Here is a 26,006-nt window from a genome sequence, read left to right as displayed (position 1 = left end):
AGCCCAGGTCCCTGCCCCATCCCAACCGACCAGGACTCGGCTCTTGTGTCCCCAGGCTCCTTCTCACGTTGCTGCCATAACGTGCCAGCGCAGCCAACGCGGCTCCTCTTCTTCCCTTCCCGTTACCGCGTGGCAGCTCACCGCGGCTCCGGTGGGCACCGCGCTCCAGCGTTCCTAGGGCGCTACGTTTCCAGTCGGTGTCATGCCTTCGGCTCCAACTCCCCCGTGACGCCACGGGACTCGCAAGGGACAATTCCAGCCACGCAGGCTTCACACGCTCGAAGCCACCGCGGCAGGGACAGGACAGAGCCCACGCAATCGACTTCACCCACATACTGTATACGCCGGGCCGTATTCACGCACATAGGCGTATATCTATATACACACACGCGTACGCTGGGCTGTAGCTACGCAACCTCTTCTATTGCCATACACCTCACCATGCGGTACAGGACACGCGCTGCAGAAAAATAAGGTCCTACAAATCGCACAGTCAGGCCGGCGTGCCTGGGAGCTGCGGGGTACCGACAGGAGCTCCTCGGAACGCACCCGGTGCCTGTACCACGTCCGACGTTACGGAGTCCACGGGGCGACCAGCCGTTCCTACCGTGGACCTTCGCCTACCAAAGGCCCACGCGGTGCCTCTCCTACACGCTTCCCGTCGTGACAGCTTCTGCCGTGCTCTCTTTGGCCTTCAGCTTTCCCGAGCAGTGAGGCTTCTCGGCTCCAGGCTGCAGAACAGAGAGACAGCGAACACCACGTTCGTCCCTGCGAGCTCGGCACGGCCTTCGCACCGCCTGCGGGACGTGCGTGACCTTCCCTTCTCCCTCACCCCGGGATGTGGCCCGACTCCACCGATACAGCTGCCTAGCCACGTATCACCCTCCAACTTGGGTGATGGGGATGCTGCCCGGCCGAGCAGCCGGGCCCTGGGACACCGAAACAGACGGCGACCTCCCACGTCCCTGACAGAGGGAGCTGGCTGCGGCATAAAGCACAGGAGCCGGGTATCGCGCGGAGCTCCCAGCTCTTTGCCCGGCGTCTGCCCCGCTACTGCTGCAGAAGGGCGCAGCCACCCACGGTACCTGATGGCCAGAAAACCGCGCCAGGCCCGCCACGCGTTCCCAACCGATTGCCAAAGCTAGGTAAGCGCATCAGACGGCGCTCGCGGCTTCTGCCGAGGCTCCGCGCTGGGCTGCTTCGCCTTTCTGGCTGCAGCAAGCGCGCCGCAGAGGCACCCCGTGGGGGAGAAGCGTCCCCAGAGCCGACGACGCTCTTGCGACTTTCAGCCCACCGATGCGCCGGGGGTCTCGCTCTTCGTTTACCAAACGCCTCCTGAGTGGTCATCTCCGAGAGAGCAAAATCAGGTGCGTCTGCCCGTGCAAAGGGAGACGTTTCCTGTGGCGGCCAACAGCTCGCTCGCTCCTCCTCGCCTCCACCGCGTGCGACCAAGCGGCCGGAGGGCGTCGTGCCTTCCCAACGCTGCCGTCTGGAGAACGGCACAGCCTGGAGGCTCCTTCGCCTTGTCCTCTGCAAGCCTCCGGATAACACCAGGAGTCACCCTCCTTCTGCTTGCAGGACTTGCCTCGGGCATCGTACCCACAGCTGAGCATCCAGGCTGCGCCGCGCATCCCCGCTGCCTTCCGACATCGTCGGGGCAGACGCAGCTCGAAGCGCCTGGCTGACCTCCGAGGTGCCTGCCGACCACCGCGACCAGCCTTCGAACGCTCGGGGAACGAGGACCTTCGGCTCCTGGGGCTCCAGCTGTCCTCGTGGGCCTCGCTCGCCCGCTCCCGCGCGCTCACCTTGCGCAGTTTGGCCGCTCGCAGCTGCCTCTTCTCCTGGTTCAGCTGGAGCTGCGTCCTCTCCAGAGCCTCTTTCAGCAGAGCCTTCTCTTCTGCATCCCTGGCGGCTTCGTCTTCTAGTTTGGACATCTCCTCCTGGCACCTTCGCAGGGATGCCTGGCTCAGCCTGTGCAAAATGGGGGGGAAGAGGGGGCTGGGGGAGCGGTGTGTGATGGTGGTGGTGGGGTGTCTGTCACCCACGTTGACCCCCCCGGCCCCCAGCTGGGCTCTGCCTGGGAGAGACGCCTTTCGAGCAAAACCATAACGTGCTTGCGTCCCTCCTAGGACCCCCCACACCACGGGGTGACACTGAAGGGCATCAGAGCAGCTGACACCTCGTGAAGACCTGCACGTGTTTTAGCAAGCATTTTCCCTGCTCCGATTCCTTACACCCTGGAAAAAACCTTCTCCTCCCACCTTTGCCAAAGACCGAGATGCCACCTCTTCAAGGCTTCCCCCCCTCCCTCCCCACCCGATGGCTGCGATCCCTTCTGTTTGGCGTACGAGCTCACCGAGGGACTCTGGGTGGCCGCGTCGGCACTTCTGCCTCGCAGATGGCTATCAGACCTCTTGCCTATTTTGAAAACATCGGTGCGTTTGCACCAGCCCAGAAATATCTTTCTACACCGCTTTTTCCGGCGCTGCGGGCCAAGCGACTTCTGCATTTGTGCGGCGAGCAGCAGCGGGGCTCGCACGAGCGTGCCCACGGCTGCCTCCCGGCTCCCTAACACCTAAGTTTGTGCGGCAGCTCGTGGAGCGGGAGCGGCACCTTCCATCTGGATGGCCTTTCCCATCGGCTCCCACAGTCCCTCCAGCCCAGCCGATGCCACTGCCGTCCCAGGGCCCGGCCACCCCAGACTAGGGAGGCTGCCAAGGTTTTCCCGACTCCGATGCCGCTCAACCGCGGAGGACCGTGCAACGCACCGTTGCAGAGACCCAAGAGGCCGTTTCCAACACTTCCTTTTTATACGGTGGCCACACCGTGACCGCGCACAGGCAGGCGTATGGCCTGGGACAGGGCTGCACCCCTCCTTTCCCTGAGTTCTCCCCATCACTTTGCATCCCAGGAGTTGGTCTTGCTCGGACCCGTGGCCGGGAATGGCCACCTTGCCCTTCGGTACCTGAGCTGCTCCATGCTGGCCTCGTAATCTTTCAGCATCTCTTCTTTTCTCTCCAGGCGACTCTTGAGGTTCCTGATCTGATTGTACAGCAGCTCCAGGTCCTTCCGCCTCTGCAGTCCCGCTTTTTCCCTCTCCTCCTGAGGCAGGTGCTTCAGAGACTGCATTCCTGACAGCTCCTTCACCTTCATCAGGCTTCCCAGAGCACCAATTACGTCAAGGTACTGTGGCAAGAACAGGGAATGCATTATTTACTAGGCCTGCCAACTCCTCCGCCACATAACATCCCACCGCTCAGCCATCTGCTTCCATTCTGCTCTGCTAAGGAGACGAAAACATCACAAGAAAACTGCTGCCTTCCCCTTTGTTTAATTTCCACGCGTGCTTTCCCTGGGCGAGCTTTTCTGAGCGCTCCTGACAATACGGCCGGCTCTGGCTCATCCGTGCCTTTGGTCTGTGTGCTCGGAGGCACTCGGAGAGGTGCCGCACCGCACCGGCGCACACCCGAGCTCCAGACCGGACCCTGTCACACCTGGCATTCCGTTGCCAGCCGCACGACTCTTTGGGGTCGGATTTTTGACTTTTTCAAGATGACCCATTTTCCCTGCCGGACAGTTTTCTGCCCTTGTCAGAGGGAGGGGACCCGCTTTCTCAACCTACCCGCTGCGCTACCAACGGACACCTCCTCTGGCAGCCACCTCCATCGCTCCCCGCAGCCTCTCTCACATCATTTAGCAGGCGTGGGAGCGGGCGAAGGTCTCTGTCCTCACCAACCCGACCTCTCCACGAGGATCAGCCCCTGACTGCCCGAGGGAATGCCCCCAAAGACCTTACGTGGGAAGGGGAGAAGGAGGCACCCTGTCGCACATTCTGGGGTCCCGAGACCTCCCGGCAAATGCCCGGCACGCCCCGCATCCTGCAATACCCATGTTCCTGCGGAGCCCAGACACCCATCGCTTCCTTCTGAAATGCGCTTGAAAACAATCTACCCTCTATGAGGGCCAGGTACCGTTGTAACATGTCTACCGCTGACGTACCATCTTCTCGCCGAGGTCCGTTGTGTCGGCCATCTCTGAGCTCGCCACCCCATCAGTGGCCCCATGCGAGCCCCCGTTAGGAACCCGGCCGGGAACCTGCACAGACAGGGAAAGACCAACGGAGCCCACACACTGCCTGGCTTTGGGTCGAGCTGCTTCGAGCCTCCCTTCTGCCACACGGGAAAACCACTCCGGCAATGCCATGCTCCAAAGCCTGCCGCCCCGCTCAGCCTGCGGCGTCCCTGAGCAGCGCTACGCCAATGGTGCCGGACAATATGCTGCTCCTGACAGGAGCTGCCGCCCTCTCCATGAGCACTGCCTTCCGTTAGGCTGCATCTTACAGACCGTCAGATTTTACATCTCCCCCTCTGCCTTCTTATTCGGCACACCCACGAGCCTAGTACTCCCTGCTGCAGGGAATTCTTTTGCAACAGAGCCACGATCGCCACCAACCACAAGCTGCCTTCTTACCTTGCCGGCCTTCCATTTCGTTCCCGTCGCGGGTGCAGGTTCCTTCTCAAGAACTGTTTTCTGGACTATTTCCTCAGGTAAATCTTTCAGCAGGACCGCCAGCGTCTCCGAACCCTTCTTCGTGGCAGCTAGAGGCACACACACCCCCACCGAGTTGCGCCGCTCTCCGTGCGACGTGCTGTGCCTTCGTACCTCCGCCACTTGGAGGTGTGCCACGTTTCCCCTTAGGGAGACCACGCACGGAGAGAAGCACAGGCTATGGAGCAAAGCCTGCACCAGCCTTCCCTGCAGACATCGTTATCCCAGCGTTTGGGCATCGCTTCCCCTACCTAAGTAGGATGCAAACCTGTCGTTCAGGTGGCCGTTCAGACATCGCGCCACAAACTGCTACCCTACTTGTAGCTTCTCAAGGAAACGGCGCTGCTTTTCCCTACTGCTCTCGCTACAGGGCTATACCCGATGGACAGGGACCAAAAGAATGAGTTAGGGCAAGTGGAAGACTCTCACAACGTACAGTACTTGCAAGGCTCGGCAAGACCGCAACAGCCAAGGCTCGGTTCCTGGAGGCAACCGCTGCTCTCTCTCGCCTTGAGGAGAGCAGCACCCGAGCGCGGGGAGCGATCGTGCGCGGAGCCGGGCGCCTGCTCGCTCCTGGCTCCGACGGCACGGCAGCTACCGCTGCAAAACCCTTCGCCAGCCGCCTCTCCTTGCCGACTCCTGCAAGTGCTACCTCCTCACGCGTATACGCGCGATGCCTGCAAATGACGCCAAGCGCCTTTCTAAAGCCTATAGCCGCACCGCACGTTCTTCAGAGAGGTTTGCCTATCACCTGCGCGCATTAATGAGCGCGCACGGGAGAGCCGACTTGGCGAGGGAAAAGCCCGAGCCCGTGGCGAGCAAAGAGCCTGAGCCCCTGGCACAGCCCATCGCGCCTTCCCTGGCGTTAGATGCTCCACCGGCGCAGACCCCGGGGTCTGCCAGAGCCAAACGGACGTGTCTTCCCTTTATAGGGACGGCCACGCTTACCTGAGGACTGCCCCTTCTCCAGCATCTTTATTCTCTCCCGGAGCTCGGCCAAGCCTTCTTTTTGGCGCCGGATCGTTTCCTCGTGCCTGAGGCCTCGGCATTTCGCGCCGAGGTCGGCCAAGTCCCACGCCGGCTCCTGGAAGAAGCAGCCGGTCTGGTTCTCGCCCAGACTGCACCTGGCTCAACACGAGCTCAGCTTAAACCTGCCTTAAACACAGCCTCGCTGCCAGACCCCGGTCACTTGGCGCGCGCCGAGAGCAAAGCCCATGGAGCATCCCGCCCTATACCCTCCCCGTGGATTCGTGGGGTAGAAGAGCAGCGTCAGAGACCCGTTTCGTGCTCCGCCGCGCCAGCAACAGCCCCGTGAGGCCGTAAGCCCCGCAAACGCTCCAGAGAGCCAGGAGAGGGACGGTGCGCGGCTCTGAACGGCCACGTCCCCCTCTCGCGCTCGGTGCTGCCGCGGAGCACTCGCCATCTTCCGCGCACAAAGACCGCTATGCTTTATGGCCCGCGTTTATACATGACCTCACGTTTATACAAGCACCTCCAGCGCCCTGCGCTCCCCCTCCGTCGCTACAGGACGGGCGATACCTCCCGCTCGTCAGCTGGCTGTGAGTCACCGCTCACCCCCCACACATCCAGCCTCGCGCGCCGGCACGCTGTCTGCCACCGCTGCGGTACAGGACGTACGATTTCTACAGTCCCTCCATCTGCTGCTGCAACCAGCTTTGAGTTCTTCCCATTTCTAGCGCCAGGGAAGTCAGGCGGGGGATTCGGCATGGGAGGAAAAAAAAAAGCACTTTTCTCCCCGTCCTGTGCAACAAGCTCCCCCTGCTTCTGCACGTTCGACCCTGTAACTGCTTTTGTGTCACCGGTACAGCCAGCAAGGTTGGGAAGAGGAAGGAACGCTTGCAGAACTTTCCGCTGCTCTACCCTCTAATTGGCAATTACCGCAGCCATTAGCACACACAACACTTTCCGATTCCGAAGTGCGGTACAAACGTCAGCTCGTTAGCCAGCAGCGATGCCTCCGCGGGAGCTCTGCCAGCACGGCTACCCCAGCTCGCTGGCAGCACAGGCAGCAGCCCTCAGCTAGGAAAAAGGCAGCCGGCGATCCGGTGCTCCTGCCTTTAGTCAGCTCCAAAGCAGGCTCGAGGCTTGGCTGGCCACGGCCAGGTCATGCCACGAAGCCGAGAAGCACCATGTGTGTGATTGATAATCTTGGCAGGCCTGGAGCTCGGCGGCCTCTGTGCGGACTTACCCTCTGGAAGGCTTCGCCCGCTTGCACTGGCGTCCCAGGAGCATCCTCCGACTTTTCCGCCGTTTCTCTGCGGGCATCCTTCAGCTCCTGGCACTGGGCTCGGGCTTGCCTGCGCCAAGAGGCCAGACCGTTGTGGGACACTGTGACGGGCGAAGGCTGCCCAAACAGCTTGCGGAGAGCAGCACCCTGGGCACCCACCGGTGACTACTGCGGCGTGGGTGGGAACATTCCCTTCATGACAAGTGACTTAGCTACACATCTGCTGGCATGAGCTCCACTAAACCCCCGTTTCAGTTCACGTGGCGTTTCCACAGAGACAACGTGGCCGAGCTCAATTCTGATGCTCTCACATATGCCTTTTGCTCCCGGGGAGACACCTACCTGCCACCAGCTGCTGGGAATCCACAGAGCAGCTTTTGCAAAGCGTCGGGTCAGGGCGGCACATACCTTAACTCTTCAGCTGCTGCTTTCAGGGCTCGATCCTTCTTCTCCACCAGGCTTGACATCCGGGAGAGCTTCTCTCTCAGCAGGTTCGCTTCCCGCTCTTGGCATTCCAGCCGGCTCAGGTTCCGCTCCAGTTCCACCTTCTGCTCCTCGCTCAGCTCTCCTAGGCACACAACAGCTTCGTGGGTTTCTGGCCGTCTCAGCACCCAGACCCGGGGGAACGCGCAGTTCTTGGTGAAACGATGCTCACGGATGCGTCCCCCCTTCTACCAGCGCGCCCTCACGGGGGCTGTCAGCAACAACGGACCTTGTCCCCGCAGACCCTTGTCCTGCCCTCGACAGCAGCCCTCGGATCCTGCGCTGGGCCAGCAGACCTTGCACTACTAAATCACAGTGCGAGGTCTGGCTCGCCTTCTGCCCACTCCGCTGGGTATTCCCATAAAGCCTCCCCCAAAGCACAACCATGCCCACTGAGCAGTCCCAGGCAGTGCTCTCCTTGCCTACTGGCTTATGATCCCTTAGGCTCAAAGGAGCTCACCAGCGGGATTTGGAGAAAGACTGCCTCGGCTTTGTCCACCCGTTCTCCACTTGGTAACCCTTGCTCACCATCACTGCTATCGCTTAGCCAAGGACAGGGAGGAATTCACCCACCCAAAGGGAACGGACCGCCTGCTTTGCCCCGAGCAGGGCGACAGCATCGCTTTAGGACAGTGACATCTATTTCCCATTACCTGCGAGGGCCCACTAGTACCTACCCTTGCTAATGCTTGGAAGAGGGATGGTAAGATGGAAACCACGCAGCACGCGTCACCCACCTCTCATGTCCGACATCCTGGCTCTGGTTTCCGCTAGCTCTTTGGTTAGTCTGGCAATGACGGCCTCCTTGGACAGAAGCGTGCTCTGCGCCGCTGCCAGCTCCTCCCTCAGTTCCCTGAGAACGATAATTGCCAATCTCGCTGCTCATTTGAAAGGCTCATTTCACGGAGCCTGCGCGCAACTTCCTGACCTGCATCTCACGATTAATACATGCACGTTACTTTTTTTAACCACCTTTCAGTCCCCTAGGTTCATGCCTGTGACACTGGGACTTGCCAGCCCGGTCGCTCTTACCTGGAGCCGTCTGGACGGGACAGCACATCGCTCACACGCCGTTTGGCATTGCTTTGACACTATAAGCCCTTACGGGCATCTCAGCCTAGCAAAAGGACCCTCTTCACTGTCACTGATAAAAAAGGTCTGGGGACCGGTTGCAGTCGGCCCCTTGGTCTTCCTTAAGCTCTCCCAGCAATAAGTGCTCTTCTCCAAGCCCCTCTGAACAAGGCCACCCTCAGCAAGCGCTGCTTACCTCAGACAACTGTGCGACCCTGCAGCAGGACAAACCTCCAGCCAAGCTCCCGCTGCTGGCTTGCGGCCATCACCCCGAAATCCTACAGGACACAACGACAAAGGCCAATTATTTCTTTGTAGTGCGTACCCGTTCAGCCTGCTTGCTTCCACTACATATATCCTTTCCTTCATGACAGCTTTGCAGACCGAGGACCGTTTCTTGGGAAACCCATGTCTCTCTTAGGGCCCATTTCCAACAGCGCTTAGACAGTTCCTTACATCCTTCCTCCCTCAGGATCACTTACGTGCCTGGGCACAGCCCGAAGTGCTCCAGTCCCATCGCTTTAGAGGGCACAGAGCCCTTCTCCAGTGGGAAAGGCCTGTCTATGACCGTGGTGCATGACCAACAGTCCCCAAAGTCACACGGCAATATACTGCAATTCCCTGGGAAATGGCTTCTTCGGGCACTCACGGAGCTTGTCCTGCATGCACGCAAACCTCAGACCAACATCTCACACAATGCTTTCCATCGTGGCCAATGCACCACTCCATCTCTAGATCCATTTCACATTAACCAGGAAGGTTCCCGGTACAGACTCGACCCATGCAACCCTCGGCTACCTTCCATTTTTTCCACGAGCGCTGCGTTTTCCTCCTCCAGCGTCTTCTGCTGCTGCTTGGCCTCCAGCAACCTGTCCTCTAAAGCCACAATTGTCAGAGAATGCTGCTTGCTTTGCTCTTTATATTCCACTATCGCTTCCTGCAGTTTCTGCCTCTCAAGCTCATTCTCCTCCTGAATGGCCTTGAGCCGTTCCTCTCCCGTGAGCGCCCGTTGCTGTAATGCCACCTAGGAAACAAGACGTACGGTCTCTGTTGGAAGCGTTGCGCGTGTTTTCCTTTGGGCTCACGATCGGCATCATCTCTCCCGGCTAGCACTCGGAAGGACAGAGGGAAAGGATAGGTTTCAGGGAGGGGGGAGGCCTCAGTGCCCCGTCCCCTCATCAGCAAGGACTGGGAAAGCCACCTTCACCGAAACCGCATCTACGCCGCGTCCTCTGCCCGCACACGAGGGTCGTTGGAACTACCTCGCGCGTCGCTGCTTCCTCCAGCTTTTGCACAGCTTCTCTCAGCTCGCAGTCTGCAACCTCCTGCTCCTTTGACTTCCTCGCTATTGCCTACATCAGGAAATTTGCATTATTTGAGAAGTCAACAAGCTTGCGGGAATCCACCTTTCTCCCTGCAGATACACATCTATGTGTATTTAGGGGGAAACACACACCATACCCCCCTCGCCCCAGTCCACTGATGACCCCTGACCAAACGCAGCACCACGCTACAGAGCGCTTTCGGGGTGATTTATTCCAAGCATGAGCGGTTCCGCTGTGCCTCCCGTGCGTGCCACTGACCTCGGTCATGCTTCTCAGCTGGCTCTCCAGGTCTCGGACCTTCTTCTGCTCTTCTGCCACAGCTTGCTTGCACTTCTCCTCCTCCTTGGCGACAGCGCTCTCCAGAGCCTGAGAATTGACAGCCCACGGTTTTGGTACAGAAAAAATCATCCCGTTTGGCAAAAGACCTCAGCTCTAACAAGGAAAGCAACCAGGAGGGTCACCGCTCTGGAGCAGGGGCACATTACGGGAGAAAAGCTTGGAAGAACATGAGGCGACTCAATGCGGGGGGGATGTGAGCACCTCGGTACAGCTGAGAGACCGAGGAGGAGCCGCTTAGCTGCTCCTCACCTGCCTCCTTCGAAAATGCAATGCTGGGCAACAACCGTTCCCAAAGCAACAGGCACAGAAGTGCACTACAAACTGTCTTACAAGACCACCGCGCTGTGCTGTCCCTGTCACAACATACAGACACGGCAAAACACCCATTCGCGCCTTGACTAACGCTACGTCCTGCACCAGCGCCGTCGACTTGATGACTCGGGCTTCCCTGGGACTGAGGGCGACCCGGTGAGAACCCGCCAGGCAGCCCCCCCTGCTCCACAGGGGATACGTTTTTCCAGCCAAAAGAGACCTCCAAGGAGTTCAGCATGGGGAAGGGTGAGAGCAAAAGGCTTGCAAGGAAGCCCACCTGCCCTTGCATTCCATTTACTACAGCCCATGCAATGTCTTACTAAGCTGACATATCTGGATAACGCTCCTTGCTTTCTGCTTTCTCCCAGGGATTGACCGGCAGCAGCGTGTGCTGCCATTGCCCAGAGACACTTTCCAGTTCCACCGTGGATACTTTGGGGATGTAAAAATCACCCACATCTATATAGGAGCATAGCCGATAGCCAGGCTCTGGGGACTGCACCTAGGCAGTTCAGGGCTAGAGACTTCTTTCTCTTGCTAGGCAACACTATTATAGACACTTATTTTTCCTGCATAGCAGTTATTTTCCTAAGAACCAACCACGCCACCATACCTCTTTGTTCTCCTCGTCCTTTTCCAATATCATTTGCTCGATTTTTATCTGTAGGTCTTGCTCGTGTTTCGCTTCCAGCTCCTTCGCGTGCTCCCGCAGCAACGCTGCCTGCGACTCCTGGACCCTCTCTAATTGGGCCTATGGGGAAACGGCAGATACCGAGGTGTTAAAGGAAGCGTGTTGGCAGCAGGGCAAGAAACAAACATCCCGCGTACATTCACTCACAGACAATTCAAAAAGAGATATACCCTCCACCCTTGCCACATTAGGGGTACGGCAACCGACACACACCGACAGCGGGCTCTGACTTCTCCGTTCCCCTGCATTTACCGCAGACCCAGGGACCTCTGCAGCTGTACATTCCCAATTCGGGTCCCACACTGGCTCGCTTGGGACTACCGTCATGTTTACCGATAGAAAGATCCCCAAGCAACTCGCTTTCTGCACGTAGGCATTTCTGTACCTGTAGCAACTGATTCCTCCGTGCAGTTTCCTGACGGTTTTCCAACAAGCTCTCGAGAGCGGCCAACAGCCCTGCAAAAGCCAACCCAGTCTCGCTGTACGGGGGTGCTCGCACAGCCCATGGATACCACCTGGAGTGTCCACGGGGCCCTGCGGACGCTGCTTGCCTCCTTGCAAAAACTCACTTTGGGCACTGCTGACCCACAGCCCTGGCCTTCACCCCCCTTGGGACTGGGGGTGGAGGGAAGGTGTCCCCCCCTTCATCCATAGACAGCAGGCAGGAGAAGGGACCGCTGCTAATCCACACGGTTGCCCCCCCGTGCTCATTGGGGTACCCAGAAAACCCACTCGCCGTGGGTTTCCCTCCCTGGCTGGGGCGGTGGATGCGCTGGTGTCGGCTGTCGGGGAAGGAGAGACCCGTGGGCAACAGTTGTGCCTTGTGCCCAGAGACCCTCACGAACCTGGAGACCCTCACTAGCCTCTTGCTATGGGATTCAGGATCAGCGATCCCCTCGGGAAAGGCTCCTAGGGGCCAGCCGAGGGCTTCCCCTCTGCACTTAGTGGAAGCACGGCACGTTCCTGCCCCATGGAGATCGTGGCTATTTCCAAGACATCACTGGAAGGGAGCTTGACTGCACACACAGCCCAGGTCCCCATTCCCACCGGGAGACTGGTTTTCCTTGTCACGCACGGTCCCCCATTTTTGCTGCGTCACCCCGTCTTCTCTAAGCCCAACATTTCTGCAAGAGCTGAGGATGGCTCGTTGCTGCCCGACACTCCTGGTGCCACAACAACTGCTTTGCTAGCCATGACGGCCTCGCAGCTCCTCCTGTGCCCTCACCGACACCGCTCCACCCCGCGGCACGTCCTGCACCCCCACGCAGCCCTGCCGTGACAGCGACGCTCCCCTTCCCACGCCGCCGCCAGAGCCGTTACTCCTTGGCAGTGACGCTCCGCAACACGCGATGCTTTGACACAGACCCGCGCTTCTATAGCTGCTGCCTTTCCCACGCACTGTTCACCTAAGCTTATTTTCGGCAATTGCCCCTCCACTCCACATCAGAGGTGGCACCAGAAAGGGAAGGCAAAGTAACTCGTCACCTCGAGACAAGGCGTTCGGATCTCAGCCAGCACCGCCGCCGAGAAGCATTTCCCATAGGCCACCAAAGCAAAACCCACTTTGACTGAATAACCACGACGTCAGCACATCAGGTCCACCACGTGGAGACGTCGCATCCCACAGATAACCCCGGACTCCCTGCCCCCCCGAGTCCTACGGGTGGCACTGGCTACACGGCATGACTGGGGCCGCAGAGGTAGGGAATAAGAGCACGCACGCTGCCTGAGCCAGTTTCTCAGTTGCCCAAACTGCCCAAGATTTACACCAGCGTGGGCGCCTGGCATCCCCAAGCGGCGGCTCACGCTGGACTTTCTCCTCGACGGCTGGCTAGCTAGGACATCCCACCTGGAGCAGGTTTGTTCCCAGGGACACCCAGCGGCACACAGACCTTTGCCGGAGGCGCGCGGGTCCATCCCCACGCTGGCCAGCAGCCGCTCCGCACCCTCCAGCCAGGACAAGGGGACGTGCACCATTTCCACCACTGCTGCCGCTATGGCCGAGACGGAGGGGTCCAGGCGCGTCGCCTCCAGCCTCCCCAGCTCCCCTCGCAGGCTGTCGCTGCTGCAGGAGCTCCGCAGGCAAGCCTGGAAAAAATACAACTGGTGAACAAGCTAGCCTCCCCAGTCAACGGGCTTCTGCGACTTGGCCAGTAACACATCATCTCTGAAAAAGTCCTGGGTACAACTGCATGAACATTTTGGTATGACACTTCACTTTGTGGGTCGATATCTTTGGTGGGGATGGCTCCGGACAGGCCCCGGGGAGGGCACACTTCTGCGATACCTCCTATTTCTTTCCAGCCAACACTTTTCTTTTTGGGGCCACGCTCACCTCTCACTGATCTGGAGAGCTGCGCGCTGGCTAGCGCCCAGACCCAAGCGCATCTTTTCTTGGACCTATCCTCAGGCCAAAAAAATGCCCTCTGCCACTCTTATCGACTGGCTGCCACTTAGTCGTTGCTATTTAAAGGACTGACCTGGAGCTCCTGCAGGGATTTCCTGAACACCTCGAGGTTGGCAGAAACCTCCTTTTCCTTCGAAAGCCTGGAGCTCAATTCCTCCTGCAGACACTTCTCTCTCTCTTGACTTTGTTGGTTCTCATCGGAGATCTGCCTGACCTTCTCTATCACCTGGCAAAAGCATGCGAAGGAAGATGAGAATAAGGCACTGTATTAACATCGTTTTCCAGCTGAGGGACTGTAGATTGTCTCAGCGAGCAACAACTGAGACTTGCTGCAAACCGGTAGCCATGTCAGACTCCTGGGCAGCCCATTGACTCCCTCCAAGCTTTGGGGGACAAAAAGGATTGTGTCTCCTTCACGTCACAGAGCGGTGCCATTAACCTGGGATAGCTACGGCACAACTCATGATCTGGAGAAGCTTGGATGCTACCAGCACTACCGCGCACGGAGCAGGCGCCGTGGCCGTTCTGCTGCGGCCAACCTGAGCCACGCCAGGCTTCGGAGGCACCGAGCATCTCCGCGCGCTGGTATCCAAACTCACCTGCTGCTCCGTTACAGCTCTCCCTGCAACGCCCGCTGCTGCTGCTGGAGAGCAGGCTCGCATCACTCGGGTTTTGAAGGACTCCAGCTACAGCAGAGATGGACGCAGGAAAACAAAAATCACTGATAATTGCTATCGGCTCTGCTGCTCTGCCCTACCCAACCCCGCAGACATCAATGCACGGGATGTGCCGGTGCCTGCCCTCTCCGACACCGAGGCCCCGTGCACGCTCCTGCCCTCCCCGCAGGGCATCGCTTTAGCTCACGCGCCTTCTTCACCGTGCAACTCGGCAAGGGTTCCCTGACACCCCTCCTTTGACCCTGCTGGCTCACGCCCCGACGGCAGCAAGGCGCTGCAGCTACTCGCATTCGTTGCTTTGCCCGCAAGGCGTAATCCTCGGCACCGTGCGCAGGGGAGGCTGTCGGCTCCCCGCCGCCGAGGACAACGTGACTCCTGAACACCTCCTGCTGCCCTCCTACTGCTGCGGCAGGATTATGCCGACGGAGGGCCGGTATAAATCGCGAAGCGCGGACCGCCTCAGCCAGGCGGTTGCTCTATCCCACGCACCAGCAGGGATTTCCCATGGCTGACTCCTATTTCCTCCAGCAAAAGAGCTGGGGCAGGCTGGGGACAGCCGGGGATGCCGTCCCCAGCCTCTCTGCAGATGACGACAACCCTTCCCACCAAGGTTAGTGCTTTACACTTCTGTATCGCAGCTGCTGCTGGCTCCTCGTGGGGCTTCCGCAAATGGCTGTGCCTGTGCTAACCTACGTGGCAGACCCAAACGTCTCCAGCTGCCTTTAAAAGCTTCAGGTCGCCCTTTGGCTCCGCTCCGCACAAAACCCAGGGTTATTTTCCAAACCTGTGATCAAACAACTCGTAGCTTTTCCTGCCTCTCGATGACTGGGCTTCCTAACAAATTCATGCTAGCAAAACGCTGCCTTGCAGCTTAATGGGGGGGCACGACCTTCTTGGGCGAAGCATGGCTTTATCCTGGTGATCTTGCACGATGCTGTTCTGCAAAGGGCCATCTCTGCCCGGAGCAGCATTACCTAGCCACGGAGGAGGTTTTGCATGGGTCCCGGGCAGTGTGACTATGATTACAGAGAGCATAGCGTGTTTCTGTATCCTATTAAACTCGCTGCACCTTCTACGACGCCTACACAAATCCTGTGGATAAGCCTATTACGCTGCACCCGACGACAAGTTAAGCCCCGTGCCAGGCTTTGGCGCTCAGGCTCCTGCGTTCCCTTTCCTGCGCTCCAGCACGACGTCCTTCCCCACGGGAAAACCCGTACTTGTGCCGCCTACGGCCCAGACGGCGGGACGCGCTCATCCCTGCCTCCTCCCTACCTGCTCCTTGGCCCGGCTCACGTCGGCTCTCAGCAGGCGTTCCCTGCGCCCCATCTCCTGCAGCTGCAGAGTTTGCCTGGCACAGCCTTCCTTCAGCTCCTCCTCAGCCTGCAACCACGAGAGCATTTGCATATCAAAGCGATACCCGAAAAATTGTGCCGTAAGCACTTCTACCCCAACTATCCACACATCAGACATCTCTATATATAGCTTCGAAATACAGGCAGCAGTCCGTCCTTTTGCAGGGGTTGGCTTGGCAGCATCGGACCCTTAACGCTGCTTTTTGCCTGGATTTGGTCCCCAAGACATCATCCGCCCTTGACTTTCTAACACACCGCTCGCACAGGGCGGTCTCCGCTGCACCAGTTACCTGCTTCCCTCGGGGTCCGTGGCAGAGTTCCGCAGGTTTTGACCCCCTGCCCGTACACCCCTGCTAGGCAGCCGAGGTACCTGCCTGCCCTCCGCCGCATACCCCACAGCTGGACGGTTACCTTGGCTTTCTCGGCCAGCTGTTTTTGGATGCTCTCGTGCTTGGCGCAGTACTTCTGGACTTCCCCCTGCAGCCCCTCCAGGTCACGCTCCAGCTGCCTGATGCGCTGCAAGAGTCCCAGGACGGCAGAGGTCTCACCAGAGGCGCTGGGCATCACCCAGTCCCTGGAGGACTTTAACCAATAAGCAATACATTTTCCCCATCTATCCTATTTCGTTTACCCGGGAATTTCCTTCTAGCCTATATTTACTGTGGTTAGACTGGCTTTCTAGTGGAATTTCAATCTTATTTCTGACAGCATTCTCCCGCATTGGAACGCAGTGTTACAATTTTCATAGGAGTTTACACTTCTCTGGGTCATTATGCACATTAGGTGCCTTCCATTACAGGAGCCGGATTCAAAACAACTCCCCTAAAATGCCCCGTTATTTATTCTCTCGAAGATGCATTCCTGCAGTCGCTGCTCTCCCGTGTGCTCCATCACCCCAAACGACTTGAGACTCACGTTTCGGCACGCAGTTACTTCTCGCTCTCCGAGTTCATGCTTCAGTTCCTCTTTAATTCTAGAGCACTAAAATGAACGGCAACCGAGGAAAAATAACCATGAGGGCAGGCAGATAGCGTTGTCTTTGCAGCAAATGTCAACACATACTCCAGTGCTGCAGCCCAGCTAAAGTGCTCGGATACCTAATGGGCAGCGGAGTGCCCATGACGGGGCCATCAAGGCACTGAGAGCACGAGAGCATCCGCAACTGGAACTGCTCATATTAAAGCATCGCCTGGCTGAGCGAAGGACAAACATCCGCAGGGAGTACCCGACAGAGGGAAATTCCTCTGCCCTTAGAAACAGTATAACAGGGACAGGGTGAAAGGCTGCAGGGAAACAAAGGCTTCTTCAAAGCATCCACACTAAGCTGACCATGACAGTAACAGCCATTCCATCACCGTATGGGACCGTGCTTTGCAGGTCCGCGTTCCAGGGTATCGGTGTTTCGGACACCGACCCTGTTCTGCCTGCCCCGAGCGGCCGGGTGCCTGTCCCGCGAGCCTGTGTGCGCCAGCTCCCGCCTCCCTCCGGGTCTTCCCGCATCCATGGAACGGGGCAAGCCGCAGAGGGATGCTCTGGGGCGAGCTCTCTGCCTCGACACGAGCACTGTGGACCACCGAGTGTCACCAGGCACCCAGCAGGATGTTTCCCCGGGATGCCCGGTCCCCCTCCCACAGAAAGCAGGGCTTGAGCACTCATACATATCCCCTTTCCACCGTTTAAAGGGCTGATTCTCGGTTAAAGGGCTGATACTCGGCAAAGCAAGGCACGTCGTTCACCTCCGGAGAGCTGCTCAAGGAGGATGCTCAGCCAGGTACAGGCCGGCAGGCGCGGTGACCCCAGCCTGCACCCCAGGGGCCCCACACATCTTTGCTGCTACTTTAAAATCACAGTCAATCACTGAAATCTCCTGGAAGAGGGCTTATTCAGCCGGCCAACGTGCAGTGCCCACTGTTCTATCCTTATTATGCAGACGATGCAGCTCTGCCAGTTGAGGAGGGAGCTGCAAATACAGAGAAGCAACCTGCTGCACAGGCTGCTTTCGTTAAGGGAAAAACCAGGCTGGGCTGCAGGGAGCCACATGAAGCCGGGGTCTCCACGGCTCCTCGGGAGCATCTTGGCACGAGCGCTTTGTGCGTACAAACAGCTACTGTGCTGGCAGAAATCCAGGGCGCACAGTACCTGAATGCAGAACGAGGAGCGGGACTCAGCCGGGGAAGGTGACACGGCTCCGTGGGCATCGCCCGGCACCGCAGCACCACCGCAGCCCCCTCCCAGCGGTACGGCTCCGCAACTTCTCTTTGCGTGCAGCCGGGACCGTCGCGTTACAACCGCCCCGATAAACAGCCACACAAATACAGCTGCTACGCTCCTGAACAGCGAGGAGCACGACCCTTCTCATCCTAGTTTCCCACGCTAACCCGCCATATGCGAGACCATAAATTACTGAGCCCCTTCTTAGGGATGTTAACCTTGGCAGAAACGACTGCTAGCTGATTGTCCTTTTCTCTGTTTTCCTTCTTCATTTTGTCAACGTCTTCCTTGAGCTGCTGGATTTTCTGCTCCTTGCCAGTCACCTCCCTTTGCAGGCTGGTCACCAGACCTAGGAAAAACAGCTCTGGTGAGAGACTACCCAAGCACGTCCCTGCAAAAGCCCTCTAGCCGCTGAGCTGCCATCCTCCCTCTTTGGCAACCGTCGGCCTTGGAACGCGGATTCAGCTTTTGGCACGCCGTGCTGGCTGTTGCTCCGCGACAGCACCGCTAACAAAGTTCCTCGGGACCTGGCAGCACATGCTCCCCGGAGGATGAGCAGCTCCTACGGATGCGGTTTTGCTGCCTCGCTAGGTCGGACCCATGGCTCTATGGGCTCTTTTCCCTGCGAAGCACCGATACTGCTCCCTTATCCGGGGCAATGAACACTTCTGCTAATCTGAATGCATTACAAAGGCCAGTATTTTGTGCACATGCTGTGCTCCTCGGGCCCGATGAAGGCAGGGATAAAAGCCATTGGAAAAGGCTTGTGGTCTGAGGTGGCCCTTTGCAGCCAGGCACAGCCCTGCCGTGGCTTGGGGGGGGGGCAGTTTTCCCCCCACGGGGCGCACGGCAGCCCGTTAAACAGCACCACTTCCGAGCCGCTCGGATCCCACCCTGCAATCGGTGCTTGAGGCTTTTTTCCCCGCTACCAAAGTTCTCCATCCCATCACTCCCCGCCTTCGGTCCCCACATTGTCCCTCACTCCAGGGGCACTCGTCACGTCAGACGCTGCCGGCAAGTCCCGCAGAGCTTCAGGACACAGAAACAGAGGTCAGACGATTTCTACCAGCCGCTACAAATCGTTTGTTGCGTGGCCGGTTTTGCCAACGCTCGCTCGTGATCAAGAGCCGGTCCCAAACCGCTTCGTGCCCCTACACAGAGCTCCGGGGATACGATACCTGCAGCCAAAGCGTGGTCCCTCTTCAACTTCTCACTTTCTTTCCGCAGCCTTCCAATCTCCAGGTCTCTTTCGGAGAGGGAATGGCTGAAAACCTGGCTCGAGCCTTTCTGCAGGTGGCTGATCTGCAAAACACAGATTCACCCATGTTCCTGGCCGGATCGCTTACTAACTCTATTACAGCCCCCTTCGGAGAGGGAAATCTAGCGCTGCAAGGTCATGGTCTGATGGGGTTCCTCTTTGGCACTTTTGACTAACTCTCAGCAGTCATTGCTTCTGACAGGATCACCTTACATTCGTTTTGGCCGTTCACGCTGAAATCCTAGATAATATATGACTCCTATATAATATAAAATGCACAGAGAAGCACTGCCTCCCGCTGCGTGCCATGCTGGGAATCCACGGCTGGGGCTGGGTGACACTGCTAACGTGGCAGCAGGCAGAAACGCCTGCCGATTTATCGCCTGCTCAGGGCACGCATATTTATTGCTCACAAACGCAGATCCAGAGCCGCTAATAACTAGTGTTCGCGTTTCTGCTGCAGAGACACTTTTTACGGTCCCTGCAGGAAATCAGGAGTGGGGAATAGCCTGCGCTATCCACTTCTGCTCACATCGCCACGCAGAAAGCACAAACGTGCTTCCCACGGCTCAAGTGACCAGTTTCACGAAGCAATTAACCGGAGGGTGTAAAAGAGCGAATTCGCCGGTGGAGGAGGCTTTTGTCAAAGGAAAGCTGCCAGGAAGACAGGCGCCGCACATCGTCTCATCTCGGCACAGGAACAGCAGTGATGCTGACAGCACCCAAAACGAAACTGCCTTTTCTCCGCCGCGAACCTGCTTATCAAAAGCGCCTCTCCATGACAGATGGGCGGGACGAGCACAAAGCATTTCACCACCTCCCTCAGAACCAGTCCGATATGGGAGGGCAGGATGCGGCCAGAGGGGCCGGCAAAGATGCCCGGCTGCTGACCTACGTGTCGCACCTTGCACCAACAACTTGGATTGACCCTTTTCCCATGCTGGAGATACTCAGGATGACTCCGTGTCACCGTCTCTCCAAGACATTTTCTGAGGGCTCGTAAAGCGGGGGGGGGGGGCGTGCTAATAACATATCCCTGGGGAAGACAACTACAAGCCCTCTCTTCTCTACCCAGCCACCTATTTTCACCAGGATGCCAAGGGGCTGCGCTGCCTTTGGGACGGGTATTCCTCCTGCAAACATGACCACGCAGTCCACCCCTGGGGCGAGGGGGGAGCAAGGGGTCCGGCTGTCCGGCCCGAGGTGGTCGTGTGTGCCTTTCCCCGACCGAAGGCTGCTTAAGCTTCTGTTTTCCTTCCCTCTGCGGCATTACAGAACCTACCACATACAGGGGAAATTTATTTACCAGCTTCTTCAAGGGAAACTTGCCTGGAAAGTAAGGAAAATGTGCAAACCAAAACAACTGGGAGAAAACACCACCCTGTCCCTTGTTTGCCTTGGTTTCAGACGCGTGGCCTGCTACTCCTAAAACCTGGGTGTTACACTAAAAATACACCTGTATCAGGGAGATATTTTCCCTGCTGGGTGGCTGGTGAAGCAGTCGGTACCTGTTCCCTCAAGGCCTTGATCTCCTCCGTTTTGGCTCCAAGCTCTCGGTCAAAGGTGAGCAGCTTCTGGGTCAGCTCTACCTCGTTCCTCGCCGCCGCCCGAGCCAGCGTCTTTGCCATCGCTGCAATCTCATCCTGCAGGTCTCTGATGGCTGCGTCTTTCTGCTTTGATTCTGTTTCCAAACCAGAGAGGCGACCGATTTCCTTCTCCAGACGTAGAAGCTTTTCACCCTGCGGGCAGATCACGGGTGCCGTCAGTCACTCTCCGGCTACGGAGATGCCGGGCTGCCCGCTCCAGGGGGTACCAACCCGCGGCCATCGACCACACGGACCCACTCACCCCGACTTCCCACGTCCCACCGTGCCCCCAGCCGTCCCCGTCCCCGGGAGCAGACCCCTTTGGTGACAGCCCCCCCAGCCTGCTGGGACGCGCGGTCGCGCACCCAACAGTCTGGCAGGATTTGCCCGCTCTGCCCAGGAGCAGGACGGGGATGGCGTTCCTCACGCCTTCCCCCAGCATCACCTTCTCCTGCGGGAGGAAATCCACGTCGTGAGTCCCAGGGGAAGGGGCTGCCCTCGCACCGTCGCCCGAGATGCCGGTCGAGACTGGAAGAAAAACACGACAGCAGCAAATGTCAGCACGAGAACCGCTTGCAGGCAGCGGTAACCCTTCCTGCGGCATCCCTCTCGCTTGTCTCCAAACTACACTAAGGCAGCGGCTACTTTACAGGCCACAAGCTCAGTTCGCAACCGGAAAAGAAACCCACGATTTGGCACTAAAAAGACACTTACTGGTGCAAACAGTCTGCACAACAGACGGGGCTAATACACCTCTGGGAACCGAGAGAGCCTCGAAGGCAGCAGAGGCACAGCAGAGAGAGGGTCCTCTGATTTTTCAGCATTGCCCAGCCCCACAGAAAGAAGCTATGCTTCTCTGGCTTCCCACATGCCAATAGCAGTGCTCGCTGCCATTAGCGCGTGCAGATCCTTTTGGATCTATTTCCCCAAAATCAGATGAGCACGTGCTAGCTTGGAGCGTGTGCTTCCCTCCCTTTACCTTCCCTGCAATTTCAAATTGTGCCTGTCCACATGTCTTTATGCGATGCCGCTGGGACTGCACGGTACTGCCTCTGCTCTGGAGCACCAGCTGAACTTCGGCACTTCACTATTGACTTACAACTCCTCAAACAACCCAACCCCAGACCGGGAAAACAACCCGATCGCGTATCAGGCCATAACAAGCTATACTCATGGCAAGGGTCTTGTTCTCCTGCTGTGCTTTTCTCCCAGACCCCTGCCTCTGCTCCACCACTATCGCACACTGTATTTTCAGAAGCATATCAGCTACAAACCTAGTTTAAAGTTCCGGCACTCAAGGCAGCTGGTAACCGTGCTTCAAAGGAGGAAAAAACATCCCTTCAAACAGCAGATGGGAATAGGTGCCTGAGTCACCGGTGCAGATAAAGTTACTCATCGCCCTTCCCCATCACACACCAGGAAAAACGAAGAGGAAACACCCCTCTCAGCTACAAGGGCAAGTGCATTCCCCTTTGTACGTCACAGCCCATTTCTTTACTGACCCAAATGCCACCGAGGACAACACACAGTCTCCCGTTAGCTCCACCAGACCAGGACTCACAGCCGGTCGCTGGCAACGCTCGTCCCTTAGCTCGTATCGAACTGCCTCTCCTCGGATCAACTCTGCTCAACACTAAGTTGCTCGGAGAGGACACCAAGCTACGAACCACCAGGTCGGGTCGGCATCGAGGAGTACCTGGCCTCCCCGCGGAGGTCCCGCTGAAAGCGTCCGGCGAGACGGCGGTGGCCGCGCTCCTAGCCCTGGCACTCACGGGGCGCTTCGGCAGGGGCGGATGGGGCACGCGGCCGGCTGCTCCGGGAGCCCAGCTGCCGGGAGAGCTGGGGGGCTGCTGCCGCTGCAGCGAGGGGAGGTGGGGAGGAGATGGAGGAGCTGAGGGTTTGGGCTCCGCAACCAGCTGCGGCGGCCCGGTCCACGCTGTGCGACGCTTCACGGGGGGATAGGACATCTGCGGGGGGAAAAGACCACGTCGGCAAGAGCGTAGGAAGGTTTTTAGCCCCCAATGCGCGTGCGTTATGTCGTGCAAAACCCAGGCGCGGATCTGAGCGGATGCAGAGTTTCAGTCCTTTCCCATTTCCGTTGCCCAAGTTATCAGATTTCAGTCGGGAAGCCCAAATATTTTGCTGGAATGGAAAGAAATTTTGGGGGCTTGCTGCTTTGCGAGCTCTTCCCTCTCTCTCTAGATTTGACCACCCTAATTCTGCACGTTGTGCAGAATTCACGCCTCTCCTGGCTCACACAAAAGCAGTCCCACCCTGTCACCACGCTGAACCAAAGCCTCTCATTGCACTCCTGGCTTGCCATCACATTTATCGGACCTTACGTGGGGCCTGCCAGACATGTAATTGGGACACTATCTGCTATTCTCCTTACGAGCACAGCTTTCCGGTACGGTAGAGACAAGCCACCATTAAGGTCTCGTACGTCACCTTACGTGTAGCCCTCAATTACAAGGGCTGAACTAAACATCTGCCAACGTGGCTTCGGACCCAGCCAGGCTGCAGACCTCCAACAGCCGGCTGTTATCCCGGCATCTTTCTGCAACAGAGCCGAAGACCCCAGCGCACGCTCCCCACTACCCCAGCACCTTGTCTTCTCCCGGAGCACACCTAAGCCTTGTCGCTTTTGCTAATGATGCTACCCTGGGCGCTTGCTCGCGGCTGGATTCCACCATAGCATTACGCCGTCCCTTTCGGGGCACTTGGCCCGTGCCCCGAGGCGCTGCAGGGATGTGACTCCTAGCTGGGTGTTGCTCCTCTTTACAACATGTTCCTTTAATACTACTGAAAATGAGAGAGACCTCCCTATATTAGACACCATAAACACTTCACAGGGCACAACGCAGAGGTGATTTACTCTCTGCAGTCAGCAGGGTCACGCTTCAAAGCTATTCCACCAAAGGAGGATCACAGAGCCTAGAGCAATGAAGAAGCGCCCGCAGGGCTTCCTCTGCGTCACGGTGAAAAACTGCTTTTCTGGACGCATCCAACACGTATGCTTTTGGAAATTAAAAAGCTCACTGCTCCAGCAGGAACTAGCTTTACCTAACCAGCACTGGCACCCCAGCTGCTCTGGCTTCATCATGCAGCTGAGCATTTTTTAAATTTCTCTTGGGCAACACTTTCGGGACGCCTTTGGGTCCAGCAGGTCAGCTTGCTGCACCGGGGTTCCTGCCAAATACCTCCAAACCCAGTGTCTGGGTGCACAAACTGGCTGACTGCAATTCAGTTTTATTCATACACGGGCACTGCTAGACCAGGCTCTGTGACTCCTGCTACCAGGCACATGACACACACAGAGTTCTTTGGGTCTTGTGTCTCGGTATTTATTTTCTTGGATTCCCCAAGAGCCAAAATAATAAAAATAATACTGGAACTTATCTATCCTTAACTGTTTTATAACCCAAAGGCTCAACAACCTCCACAGACATCCCTAAACAGTTCTTCTCCTGGAGACAGGAGACTACCACTATGTTCAACCACCTTCTTCCCCAGTTTCCAGCTGCTTTGGCTTTCTCTTGCACTCCAAAGGCAGCTGCGATGCCCTGGCCGTGCAGAACCCCTTGGTATCTCCAGCTACACACACCGCTGCCAAGCAAAGCACCGGTCGGGGCTGCACCTTTGAGCTTGCTCTAGGTTTGATCCAAACCCCAACTTCTCTGTAAGTAAGTAGCTTTTGAGGAAATGTAAAAAGCAAAAAGAGAAAAAGGACATTTTCCAGACCTACCTTCGCTCATATCCTGCGCTTTTCCTTACCGACTGCCCAAGTTTCTTCAGCAGAGGGAACTCAAGATTTTCATCCCCCCCCGCCCCGCCACTGCCGAACCTTGCCCGAGGATCACCCAGATGAGCCTGGGAGCCTGCTCCTGCTCCCGGGGCCTTCCCTGGGCACCAGCACCCCAATCTTATCTGGGCATCAGCACCCCAACCTTACCTGGGCAGCCCCATCCACCACCAGCTCGAAGGATGCTCCCCCAAAGCGCAGGATATCCCCCGGACTCACTCTGACGGCCGCGTTTTGGACCTGGCAGCCATTGACAAAGGTGCCGTGGGGGGAGTTGAAGTCCTGTAGGATGAAGCTGGTGTCCGAGGCAGCAAATTCAAGGGCTGCGTGATGATCTGCTACACCTGCGGACTGGCAGCGGGCAATCAACAGGCAAGCAGGGAAACCTGCCGGAAAGCAGCTCAGGTTTTGTTACTGATTTGCCAAGCCCCCCTCTCCTTGCTGTACATCTCAACACAAGCAAGCTCTACGCTTTGCATGGAGGATCCCTGTGCATCCTACTCCATCCAAACCACCATCCGTTTTTATGACGATCGGCTTCCTCGCCCCTACCTGCAGGACGATGTCGGACGCTTTGTGCCTGCCTATCGTCGTGGTGTGCTGTTTCAGCTGAAAACACCCCTCCGAACTCTTCAAAAAGGCTCGCATCATCCGCCCCCTTCACCTGCAAGGCTTGTGTTAAAAAAAATCCAAACAAAACACAACTACTCATTTAGCAATCCCCCATCCAACACACACAACTGAGCCAAGAAGGTCTCGACCAACTTGTGTGTTAGAAATTGTACAAAATCAACCCAAAGGCGGCTCTGCCCCGGCCGGCGGTGCGGCCGCAGCCTGGCAGTAGCCTTGGAAACCCCAGCCGTGCTGGAGCCTGCCCGCCCTCCTGGGTGAGTTTTTCTATTTGTTTTGTTTGGTTTTGTTTTTTTTTCTTCTCCTTTTTCCAAGCAACTGGCCCAGCAGCACAACACAGCTCCGCACCCAGCCACAGCTCTCCTTGCCAGCTGGTGACAGGCGGGGACATTTCCCCACGTACCAAAAAAACTCACAGGGGACCATGCAAGCTGCCAGTGAACACTTTTTCACCTTCATTACTTATATTTTATTTAATACCCTGCACGTGTGCACAAACAGGTCTTGCAACCTCAGGCAAGTGGATAAACATTGCCACCTGGTGATGGGGACACCGTCACCCATTGGCACACTTCTCCGTCGACGTGGGCTGTCACACACCCTTTTTCAGCAGAAAAAGGGAAAATAACACACCTGCCACCAACAACCCCCCCGGCAGCCTCCGGTTTGGCCTCACCTCTGCCAGCAACGCTTGAGCCTCTTTTCCCCCCATCCAAGCACCCAACCCCAACCTCCCAACCCAGTGCCGTCCAAACCTGTCTCCCCTTCACCGCTGGCAAATGGCACCCCAAATGACAGCCCCTAATTAGCGCGGGCTGCCACCATGGCACTCTGCTAATTCCCATGCCTTTCCCACACTGCTTTCCGAATTTCGTTAGCGTGTCTTTCAAGCGTGATTGCGGCACAATTCACAGGTTGGACGTGGGTAGGTGAGTGAGCTGGGCGCTTCTCAAGCGCACATGCCCCCCCCCCCCCCCGCCATGGGTTTTGGGAAGGAGGGAAGCATGCCAGCCCTATATTGCCCCAAACGACAGTGTTTCCCTCAACCTCAGTGTTGGGTCAT

At 57.6% G+C, this 26,006-nt stretch overlaps 1 protein-coding gene across 1 annotated transcript; it reads right to left on the bottom strand.

Annotated features, from left to right (window-relative positions):
- Nucleotides 1-531: 531 nt before the first annotated feature.
- FHAD1 (forkhead associated phosphopeptide binding domain 1) lies at nt 532-25,275 on the bottom strand. Its single transcript, XM_075029230.1, is given in 30 exon segments — nt 532-731; nt 1,806-1,971; nt 2,966-3,186; nt 4,000-4,095; nt 4,471-4,598; nt 5,497-5,632; nt 6,088-6,190; nt 6,192-6,241; nt 6,758-6,866; nt 7,205-7,364; nt 8,017-8,132; nt 8,547-8,628; nt 9,149-9,374; nt 9,613-9,702; nt 9,934-10,041; nt 10,940-11,077; nt 11,403-11,473; nt 12,910-13,105; nt 13,498-13,650; nt 14,024-14,110; nt 15,377-15,484; nt 15,868-15,972; nt 16,372-16,437; nt 17,886-18,016; nt 18,846-18,969; nt 20,434-20,664; nt 20,957-21,039; nt 22,208-22,478; nt 24,464-24,664; nt 24,866-25,275. Coding segments are annotated over 30 exon segments (3,939 nt in total). The 5' UTR covers nt 24,965-25,275; the 3' UTR covers nt 532-647.
- Nucleotides 25,276-26,006: the final 731 nt, after the last annotated feature.

The sequence above is a fragment of the Buteo buteo genome, chromosome 5, assembly GCF_964188355.1.
Source record: "Buteo buteo chromosome 5, bButBut1.hap1.1, whole genome shotgun sequence".
In the NCBI taxonomy this organism is placed as follows: Eukaryota; Metazoa; Chordata; class Aves; order Accipitriformes; family Accipitridae; genus Buteo; species Buteo buteo.
This window is presented reverse-complemented; position numbering and strand designations above follow the sequence as displayed.